Below are 12,450 nucleotides of genomic sequence, written 5' to 3'. Positions count from 1 at the left end.
ACAACAACAACAACAACAACAACAACAGCAACAACAACAACAACAACAACAACAACAACAACAACAACAACAACAACAACAACAACAACAACAACAACAACAACATCAACAACAACAACAACAACAACAACAACAACAACAACAACAACAACAACAACAACAACAACAACAACAACAACAACAACAACAACAACAACATCAACAACAACATCAACAACAACAACAACAACAACAACAACAACAACAACAACAACAACAACAACAACAACAACAACATCAACAACAACATCAACAACAACAACAACAACAACAACAACAACAACAACAACAACAACAACAACAACAACAACAACAACAACAACAACAACACTACTACTAAATCAAACACTAGTTAGAATATCCCACGCTTCACGTCGCTCCCGCAATGCCTTTGGCAAATATGCAACAGTATAATTGCTGTATCTCGCCCACTGCAGGTTAAACGGAGGAAGCGGACAGTTGTCATTCAGCTTCAGATACACAAAGTGGCTTCTTGCTTCAAGAAATAGTATAGTCATCTGGTAAGATAATTGTGACACTTCCACTGGACAATATTTTAAATACGGGCACATTAATCGTCTGGGCCCGAATCCGCTTTGACTTCGCAAATTCGGCCAGAATCTCGTTAAGTGGATCTGCAATCTGTGTGTGATACTGTGCCCAAAATGTGTCAAAGCCACCTGTGGACGAATCCAACCATCTCTTCGATGCTCTATGGTTGCTCTCCACCCTAATATGATTAAAGTAGGTTATGTTTCAGTAAACAACATGACAATAAGTTAAGTATATGTATTTAATCACTGATAAATAAATACCTGCTTGTCGATGTATTGCTCAGATGAAAAACTAGATCCGTCCATGCTTTTACAAATTTCTCTTTGTATATCAGCCAAGTGTCTTGTAGGTACTCAATCAACTGTGGATGATTCGCGTAATCGTCCACTAAAACTTTGTAATTCCGGTCGAAATCTTCTTCACACACTGATGTTACCAAAGTTTGCCACAGACCGAGTACAAAAGCAAATCCTTGACGTCTACTATTGCCAAAACACTTTGAAGCACGACGCCCCACATTCATGTTAATGTGCCAAAGACATAATAAATGAGGCACAGTCGGAAATACATTCTCTATCGCCTTTAAGAGCCCTAACTCGCGATCAGTCACGAGTGCACTAGGTAGAGTATGTGGGGGGGAAAGTCTCTTCAGCCTTTGCAACACCCATGTATAATTGTCTTCATTTTTATGGCGCATAAATACCACTCCAACAGTAAATTTTTTTCCGACAGGAGTAACACCAACAATCTCCAACAAAGGCAATTTGTACTATTGGTTTTGTAAGTACTTTCAAGTAGTATAACGTACGGAAACTTACTTAACAATTCGACAAATAGATGGTGAGCCCACATCAAATCAATAACTGCATGTGTCGTTTCATCTGTACGGAACCACTTGTAATAGTTATGCTCCTCAAGCAACCCAATCAAATGTTGCATCACTATACGGTCACCCGTAGCTAATCTTCTCAATTTCGCCTTTTCATTGTATATTTGTTTCGAATAAGCATCGAGACCCAAGCCATTTTGTCTCAAGTTAGCCAAAATCTTCTTGGGCGGCACATGACTTTGTGAAAGATCCTTGATAATCTTCACCTCCGCTTCATTCAATGCACTAATCCCATGCCCAGACATGTATATCGGAAAATGACTGCTTCCCATATACTATTCTGAGCCCCCATCTATCGTCCAACCGCCGCTCTCCGACAATTTGAAAACCACAATTTATTTTTTTGCTACCAGACCTTTTCGAGGCCGCCTCTACGTTACTTTCTCGGGGCCCTCTGAACAGGTCACAAGTCAGACACACTTTCTTTGTTTTGGGGGCACTTTTTTTAATTAATCTCACGAAAAGAGCTCTTGCAACGAACCTAGCCCAAACCACTAACTCGTCCCCCGAGTCAAACAATTGAGTGGTTGTAAAATAATCGGTATGATCAACTTCAACTCTAGACGTATTGTCCTGAAAAAAACATTAAAAATTTATTTTAAAAAAAATAATAAAAAAAAAAAAATTTGAACCGGACGCCCAACTCAGGCGCCCAAATAAGCAGTGCACGCCCAAGTTGGGCGTACAGTTGGCTGCCGGGCGCCCGCATTGGGCGTGGAGCTGCCAACTGCATGCCCAACTTGGGCGTGTACAACTTATTTGTGCGCCCGAGTTGGGCGTTTGGACAATTTTCCCAGTTTTTTCGATCGAGAAAACGGAATTTTTACCTCGTTAGATCCGCTATCACGATCTTCATCCGATGAGCTCATTTGTGTTCGTATATCACACCAACAAGAATGATTTTTAAGCAAATTCCCTTCAAAAGCTTCTTTTTCTAGAGAGAAAATATTTTAATAATATACCGCAAATAGCAATTTTACAACCACGAAAAGCAAATCCCTTACAACATACACAAGGAATTTGTGTAAATAACTCTTTCCCTCTATCTCATAAAATATCATGAATAGTGAATAACCTTTAAATTTGTAATCAACCGCCTTCCATTAATCCTCATATATTCTAAGTTCTTTTTTTTTTAATGAAACCTTAAAAGCTAAAACAATATTTTAATAATCGTCCAATTTGAACCAATTTCTGGACAGATTGTGTTGAATAAAATGTAGCACATTTTTTTTTTTATTATTTCACCGAAAACAACAATATAAAAAATAATAATAATAATAATAATTTATATCTACATAAGCACCTAAGGTGAAGAGGATTTGATTTTGTGGTAAAGATTCTAGTGGAAAATGGTGGGGTTTTTTGTGAATATTCTAATTAGTTTGGTGGTGGACAATTTATAAATTTGTACATAATATAGGTGAAAGAGAAAACATGGGTAAAATCGAAAATATATTTAATTTGGTTGTGAAATAAGATATTTTAAGGGTGAAAATAGCACGTCTCCAAGATTATCTTAAATTACAATGCGTTCATTCAATCATGAAACAAATATATTGGTTATTGGTTCATTCAATCCTGAAACAAAAGAAACCCTCCGAGTACTTTTTTTTTTTTGTTCTTTTTCTTTTTTGATAGGAACTTACATATATTAATAGAGGAGAAAACAAGGAAAGACTATGGGTGCAAGTCAGATGCAATGGACCGAAATCGACCTCTTTGAAAAAAAAAATTGGATCTTTCCAGAAAGAGCCGGCTCAAGCCTATATGGGGCCCTAAGCAAATCTGAAATCTCCTCATATGAATCACAACATGCGAGCAGAAACCAATGCCCTCACAGTCAACTTCAAATACGGCAGTCACTTGACAACAGTCATGATATCAAGTCTAATGGGCAACTGAACGATGTTTATTATTCTGAGATGCATAGTGCCAACTTAGATTGCCTAGAAAAACTGCCAGGAAAAAAAACCTTAACTTGCTCAATGCATATATAACCACTTCAAGATTTATACTAGTCACTTGATCTGAACAACTAAAAGCACAAACAATTCCAGTTGCAAAATAACAGAAAACCCGATAGAAATAACATCCCAACACTTTTACGACCGCTTTCAAAATCTAAGGCAAGAAACAAAACTCTGTGCATAAACAAAAGAACACCTTACATGAAGACACAAGGCGGGGTCTTATTGCAAGTCATGGTCTCATATTTTGTAGTGAAGTTCACGAGTCAAGTTAATATGATAAAAATGTCTCCCTGAATCGAGAAATACATGATAGGGATTAACTGAAGACTGCCAAAGAAAAATAAAGTAAATAAAAAATCACAGCTCCGGAAAAGCGAACCACCCAAGGATAAAAAGTTAATAACCAACAAGTAAAAGAAGAGTCTAAAATTCTCGACACATAGTAGGCAAAAGTTCAGTTATGAATAAGATTTTCAGCCTCTAGTTTAAAGCCCAAGAAAATATCAATGTCAACATTCGTTTTAGAAGTCATACCAAATTGCAATTTTACTAGATTACTTAGAAAAGTGGATTTTCGGACAAATAGAGACTTCAGAAACTAGTGAACCAAGGATGGCATGTTAATTAAGAAGAATGCAAGAAACAGATTTAAAATGCCACTATTGAAAATAAATTTTATATTCAACAAGTTTATGAAAATATAAAACAAAAATTCAAATCCAAATCAGTACATTATAGTTTATAATCTATGATTACATAACTCTGGATTACTAGAATCCTAAAAAACTAGAGTAAGAACTAAGATCGTATAAAATAGATTATAGGTACCGTCATGAATTATAGCCAAGACATTATATAAACAGATAAAATCTAGCAGATAATCATCCATAAATTATAAATTATATTTTCAATAATCCTACTCAAGATTAGAAAATTTAATAAATTAAAGATTATAGATTATTCAATTATAAAAGGGGGGTAGACCTATAAATATGCCATTATGATTACCTTAAATCCTGCTAAGGAAATTGAGAAACCATCATAACACCATCAACTCAGCAACCTGGAGCTCTAGGAAGTACCGGGAAATTGAGAAACCAGCATAATACAGCTTGTTTTACCGAACAATAAATACACAACCAAACAAGCCACAAAAAGAAACCAGAGGACATGCAGAAAATAGTTCAAGAAGCCACACGTAATTCGGTTATACATTACTAAGTCTATATGTAGAAAAATGAAAAAAGTTAACTGGGATTTTTGAGAGAACTATCTAATCTCCATGCTTTTTTTGACATAAAAAAGTTAACTATCTGATAGAGCAATGAAAACAGCTCTTTCATGATATAATTAATAATTAATCAAACCAGTTTAGACAGAAATAGGACAGACAAATCACATACTTGCAGCCAAAAAACAGATTGTCGTCAACATTAAAAACACAGAGAGCAATTCAGACTAATATTTGGTATCAACACATTCATTACCAGAGACAGATTCATCTGCTGCATAAATAGGGTATCTTCATTAACCAAGCAACGTAAACAGGGTCAATAGCCCTTCACATGAACAGAACAGGCCATAATGTAAAGTCTTTCAAAGTGTTGACCCAAACCACCATAATATAATAGATTTAGTTAAGGATCACGAATCTTCAAAGATAACCATAAAATACAACAAATTAAAGCAACACATATCTAACAAACACAACCCAAAAACTCCAACGAACAAACTGCCAACAACAGAAATCACTAAACAAATGGAGGATGTTCGATTAAACGAGTCCCCGCAAGAAGGAAGCAGAGATAATACCCTTAAAAGGCCTGACAATATAAATTTCACCTTCACCAAATATTGATGATGAACGGTCAGAAAATTCCAATGACAGAGAATCGATGGAGAGCAGTTAACATATAATAGGGCCGGTCCCATCAAGGTTCTGCAAAAAGAGGCGAACAAACACCAAAAACAGAAGAACATAGAGATCAAACAACCATAGAACTAAACTCAATGGCAGGGAAGGAGAACAAACTTGTGGAATTTTCCAAATTCGAGAGCTTTGTGACACAAACCACATTAAACAAAGACCGAGACAAACTGAAATTATTCTCAACAGCAAAGACAAATTGCCAGGGTCTTAATGCATAATCATGCATTTCAGTTCAGCCTATTTTACCACTACCACGGGTTCTGCAAAAAAGGCGAGCAAGTCCCATAACCAGAAAAACATAGTGATCAGACAAACAAATATCTAAAATCAACAGTAAGAAGGAAGAACAGATTGCCTGAACCTGGATGATTCCAATTACACAAGAAGCATTAAAATGCAAAACGGTAAGTAAACCTATGTCTCAAGTAGAGAATAAAAATCAAGGACAGATCAGAAAGCACAAGACAAAATGAAACATCAAGGTAGCGAGGAGGTAATAACACACAAGGGAACAGAAGTCCTATGAAATAAATAAATCACAAAATGTGCCTTGATCGCATTAGTTGCTTTAGACAAGACTTAAACCTCAGATCCCAAAACCCCAAAACAACTGGGTTGTGAGGCGAGCAGACACCAAAACCCCAAAAACCCATAACCCCTCCTCCTTTACCCGGGCTTGGGACCGGCTGTGCTGAGCAAATAAAATATTGCAGGCACAGGCGGAGTTACAAGAATAAACCTATATACAACTACCAACACTAAAACACACACATAATCCACACATAGATATAAGCAAGGATATTGTACATACCATTCCAGACAACAAATATTAAAAGCTTAGTTACTAAACAAAACTTTCGTACACGTTTCAATCATTCATTTCCCTTTTTTTTTCCTTTTAATTATTGTGGCGAACATTACTGATGAAGGAAAAACCTCATGTGTAAAAAATTACCAAAGACGTATCGAGGACAAGTCCAAGAGGAAATAAATTTTATCACATAAGGCAACTAATACTTACACATTTACGCAAAACTAAATCTTAATCAAATAAATTCATTGAGACTTGAAAAATGCATCACTTTAGCATATTACCAGTATTAGATAAAAACATTAACTTACAATGTGCAAATAAAAATTTCTCGCACTAGAAAATTCCCACGTAGTACAAATCACAATGAAGAACTGACAAAGAACTGTGCAGACTGCAGAATGGTATTCCAAAGCATATTCAATAGATTTTAAACATCCTCAAAACAGCAGAGCAGTAAATCTAAACTCTCCTCATAAGAATCACAAAATACGAGCAGAAACCGAGGACCCAACGGCAGCCACAAATGTATCATAACATCAACAAATCCTCCAAGTGCGAAATCCAACACAGGCAACTGAACCAGGTTTACTATTCTGGGATGCATAGTCCCAACTTCAAGAATATGTAGAAAAATTGTCAGGAAAAAAAACCAAATCTTCATAGACAAACGTTACCACTTCAAGATTTATAAAGCAAAAAGAGATCTTCAGAATAACTACTCACTTGATCTGCAGAAGCAGCACGTTCCACACCAGTAGTGCATTATTAGTGCATTATCTGACCAACTAAAATCACAAACAATTCCATTGCAGAATGACAATAAAACCGATAGAAATAACATCCGAACACTTTCACGACTGCTCCCAAAATCTGAGGCAAGAAATAATACACTGGAAAAAAACCATGTCAAGAAACTAAAGAATACCATACATGAAGACACATGGGGGATCTTACAAAAACTTAACTGAAGAATATTACATTAAGGCTTTTTTGGGACGGCTGAACGAAGATTTGAAGGCATGGTCTTACATCACCATGGATTTCATTGTGGGGCTGCCTAAGTCTAGAAGAAAAGATGCTATTTGGATAGCGGTGGATAGGCTCACCAAGTATGGGCATTTTGTGGCCCTTACTCGCGCCATATCACGGGAGGTCACACTTAAGTGTAGAAGAAAGGCTACTATTTGGTTAGTGGTGGATAGACTCACCAAGTACGGGCCCATACTCGCGCCACATCACCGGAGGTCACTCTTAAGTCTAGAAGAAAGGATGCTATTTGGATGGTGGTGGATAGGCTCACCAAGTACGGGCCCATACTCGCGCCATATCACCGGAGGTTACTCCTAAGTCTAGGATGCTACTTGGATAGTGGTGGATAGGCTCACCAAGTACGAGCCCATACTCGCGCCATATCACCGGAGATCACACTGAAATCTATAAGAAAGGATGCTATTTGAATGGTGGTGGATAGGCTCACCAAGTACGGGCCCATACTCGCGCCATATCACCGGAGGTCACTCTTAAGTCTAGAAGAAATGATGCTATTTGGATGTGGTGGATAGGCTCACCAAGTACGGGCCCATACTCGCGCCATATCACCGGAGGTTACTCTTAAGTCTAGGATGCTACTTGGATAGTGGTGGATAGGCTCACCAAGTACGGGCCCATACTCGCGCCATATCACCGGAGGTTACTCTTAAGTCTAGGATGCTATTTGGATGGTGGTGGATAGGCTCACCAAGTACGGGCCCATACTCGCGCCATATCACTGGAGGTCACTCTTAAGTCTAGAAGAAAGGATGCTATTTGGATGGTGGTGGATAGGCTCACCAAGTACGGGCCCATACTCGCGCCATATCACCGGAGGTCACTCTAAAGTCTAGAGGAAAGGATGCTATTGGGATGGTGGTGGATAGGCTCACCAAGTACGGGCCCATACTCGCGCCATATCACCGGAGGTCACTCTAAAGTCTAGAAGAAAGGATGCTATTTGGATGGTGGTGGATAGGCTCACCAAGTACGGGCCCATACTCGCGCCATATCACCGGAGGTCACTCTTAAGTCTAGAAGAAAGGATGCTATTTGGATGGTGGTGGATAGGCTCACCAAGTACGGGCTCATACTCGCGCCATATCACCGGAGGTCACTCTTAAGTCTAGAAGAAAGGATGCTATTTGGATGGTGGTGGATAGGCTCACCAAGTACGGGCCCATACTCGCGCCATATCACCGGAGGTTACTCTTAAGTCTAGGATGCTACTTGGATAGTGGTGGATAGGCTCACCAAGTACGGGCTCATACTCGCGCCATATCACCGGAGGTTACTCTTAAGTGTAGGATGCTACTTGGATAGTGGTGGATAGGCTCACCAAGTACGGGCCCACACTCGCGCCACATCACCGGAGGTTACTCTTAAGTGTAGGATGCTACTTGGATAGTGGTGGATAGGCTCACCAAGTACGGGCCCATACTCGCGCCATATCACCGGAGGTTACTCTTAAGTGTAGGATGCTACTTGGATAGTGGTGGATAGGCTCACCAAGTACGGGCCCATACTCGCGCCATATCACCGGAGGTCACTCTAAAGTCTAAAGGAAAGGATGCTATTTGGATAGTGGTGGATAGGCTCACCAAGTACGGGCCCATACTCGCGCCATATCACCGGAGGTCACTCTTAAGTCTAGATAAAAGGATGCTACTTGGATAGTGGTGGATAGGCTCACCAAGTACGGGCCCATACTCGCGCCATATCACCGGAGGTCACTCTTAAGCTAGAAGAAAGGATGCTATTTGGATGGTGGTGGATAGGCTCACCAAGTACGGGCCCATACTCGCGCCATATCACCGGAGGTCACTCTTAAGCTAGAAGAAAGGATGCTATTTGGATGGTGGTGGATAGGCTCACCAAGTACGGGCCCATACTCGCGCCATATCACCGGAGGTCACTCTTAAGCTAGAAGAAAGGATGCTATTTGGATAGTGGTGGATAGGCTCACCAAGTACGGGCCCATACTCGCACCATATCACCGAAGTCACTCTTAAGTCTAGAAGAAAGGATGCTATTTGGATGGTGGTGGATAGGCTCACCAAGTACGGGCCCATACTCGCGCCATATCACCGGAGGTCACTCTTAAGTCTAGATAAAAGGATTCTACTTGGATAGTGGTGGATAGGCTCACCAAGTACGGGCCCATACTCGCGCCATATCACCGGAGGTCACTCTTAAGCTAGAAGAAAGGATGCTATTTGGATGGTGGTGGATAGGCTCACCAAGTACGGGCCGATACTCGCGTCATATCACCGGAGGTCACTCTTAAGCTAGAAGAAAGGATGCTATTTGGATGGTGGTGGATAGGCTCACCAAGTACGGGCCCATACTCGCACCATATCACCGAAGTCACTCTTAAGTTTAGAAGAAAGGATGCTATTTGGATAGTGGTGGATAGTCTCACCAACTACAGGCATTTTGTGGCCCTTACTCGCGTCATATCACCGGAGGTCACTCTAAGTCTAGAGGAAGAGATGCTATCATTGAAAGAAGACCTAAATAACTTGCCAAATAAATAATCATTCAAAGAAGACCTAGATAGTAAGGCAGAGAAAAGAAACATATTACATAGGCTCCCGATAACTAGACTGTAAGCAAGTAGAGAGTAAAAATGGAACTACGACATAAGCCACAAAAAACATCTTCCCGCTTAGCCAATAGGTAATCCTGTCCAAAGGGTCCAAAATAAGAGAGAGAGAGAGAGAGAGAGAGAGAGAGAGAGAGAGAGAGAACAATATATGGAACTGACGGTTGTCTCAGAGCTGAGTTCCACTTTATTACCACACCTGTGGAACAACACAGTCCAAAGCAACGGCCGAAGGTTGAGGAATATCATATTACATGGTAACCAAACTTCTAACGACTTCACACAAAATAAAAGCAAAACCAGGATAAGGAGAAAATACTCAAACTTGGAGCTCTGTCTTCTACAAAAAAATCATATTTTAACTATATCCGTCGAAGTCTACGCCATCTCATATAAGAAAACCAAATCAAAGGACCATCAGACCCCGACCAGAGAGAACATAATCAAAACTCAAACAATCGGAAAATAGAGAAAATAGGGGGCCATAACCAAACATCATACCACATGCCGTATCAAAATCATCCAAGTAAGAACAGGAAATCTTAAAAACATATGGTCATATAAACAAGAAATCTGAAAATTGAATGAGAAGGATGATGATTGCATAAGAATATATCAACATATTACAGAATCAGAAACAAAAGAAAAATCGATAAGCTAATTATTAAATCACAAAATAAAATTATCTTCCTGTCGTCAGATCCAACCGAGATCTCTAGCTAAAGAGATTGGCGATCCTATCCACATAATCCAGGTGTGCATAAGCTCTAGTAAAATCAGATCAATGGTTGTAGTTGCAGAGTTAGCTTAGCTCCATAAAATAAAGATGAAACCTTTCCTAAAACCACAAAACAAAAAGTACCAAATAGTGATTTAAAGTTTTACCCAGCAGAACAGAGAGAAGGTTTACCAGACACTGCATAGAATCAGCGCCAAAAGAACAGAACAACAAATTGTCATATAACATACCTTTGCCTTCTAATCTTTTTCAAGCCAGGTTGAGCAAAAATCAAATCAGCCGATTACCAAACCCGGATCAAAATCACCAACAGAAAACCAAACCCGAATCACAATCAAACGGCCGCCGGCGAATCCACGACGATCCGATTAATCAGACCGGCAAAATAACCCCAAATAAAATCAAATCCGAATCACAATCAGACGGAAAAAACATGCGACGGATTGAATTGCACAGGTTTCATAGAGACGACGATACATACATAATCGCATAACCGAACACCATACCTAAATACCCAGACGAATCAAAAAATCACCAAAAGAAAAGCAATTCAGAATCACAATCAAACGGCTTCGGAAAGATACGGCGGCGAATTCGTGACGATCCGATTTTCAGACCCTCAAAATAAAATCAAATCAGGACCAAAATCAGACACATATATAATCTCTAAGAAGACGATAGATACACAGAACCAAACTCTGGCGAAGGTATGAGGGGATGGGTATATATAGAAGAGACGGTGATGAGTGGACGGCTGAGATTAATCTCATCGGAGGGTCAGAAAAGAGTTACGTATCCTTCTCGGTTACGCATATTAGTATTTTATTCTTTTTTCTTATTTTATTCTTTTTTCTTAATAATAATAATAATAATAATACTCTGTTGAAATTGTAATTTACAGTTTACACTCCAATTATATTTGAGAGATTATTTGAGAAAACCAATGTTTTGAAAAACGGATCGGACATATAACCGGATAGCCTATTGGGTCGCGGTTGGACCGGTTCAACCGAGGTCCAACCGGGTTTTTTAATACTTTCTATTTTTAATTATTTGCGAATAATTATAATATATTTACTTTATAAAATGTATTTTAATATGCATCATTAATTTCTATTCAACAGTTATTAATAATTTATCAAACACTACAGGCTACAAAACAGTAAATAATTTAATTTATATTTAAAATTAATATTAATATATTTTTTCATACTCTTTTAAATTAACCTTTTTTTATTTTTTTATTTCATTAATATCCGTCACTACTACTAATATACTATAGTAAAATAAAATAAAATACAATGAAAAAATTCTCGCCCACCAAGCCACCTCAAACATAAAATCCTTTATTTTTCTCTTTTTCCGCTTCTTTCTTCCCCAATCACCACCACCCATCAAGCCACAACATCTCGAGAGTCATGACTTAGCCTGAGAACTAGCACTACCCAAGCCCTCTGCCTGATTTAGCGGCAATTTTGACCGATTTTCTTCAGTTTTCGTTTGTTTTCTTCTTCCTCCCCTATCTTACTCATATCTACTATTGACTTCACAAAAAACTGGTTTTTAGCCGGTTTCCGGTTTGCGGTTCAACCGGCCAAAAATTCGGGTTTTACCATTTAAACCGGTTTTTTGCAACTTTCGGGTTTATAGTGCCAACCGGACCGGACAAGGCAGCGGTTCCCGGTTAAACCGGTCGAACCGGCCGGTCCGATCCGGGTTTCAAGACATTGGAGAAAACCCCTTCATATGCCTTTTGCGGTTAATATAGAGTCAAAAAAATTGGGGTTATTTGATAAAACCCCCTTATTGGATTTTGACTTCTTGATAAATCCATGTTTTGGAATTGATATTTGACATAAATTCAATCAATCCAAAAT

At 38.9% G+C, this 12,450-nt stretch overlaps 1 protein-coding gene across 1 annotated transcript; it reads right to left on the bottom strand.

Moving 5' to 3' along the window:
- Positions 1-380: 380 nt before the first annotated feature.
- On the bottom strand, positions 381-1,755 carry LOC148771584 (uncharacterized). Its single transcript, XM_088815123.1, has 4 exons — positions 1,383-1,755; positions 855-1,272; positions 604-769; positions 381-557 (listed from the first exon to the last, which is right to left on the bottom strand). Exons 1-4 carry the CDS (start codon positions 1,753-1,755, stop codon positions 381-383), a joined length of 1,134 nt encoding a protein of 377 aa, XP_088671249.1.
- Positions 1,756-12,450: the final 10,695 nt, after the last annotated feature.

This window comes from Erythranthe guttata, chromosome 3 (genome assembly GCF_056151865.1).
Source record: "Erythranthe guttata isolate IM_541 chromosome 3, IM_541, whole genome shotgun sequence".
In the NCBI taxonomy this organism is placed as follows: domain Eukaryota; kingdom Viridiplantae; phylum Streptophyta; class Magnoliopsida; order Lamiales; family Phrymaceae; genus Erythranthe; species Erythranthe guttata.
This window is presented reverse-complemented; position numbering and strand designations above follow the sequence as displayed.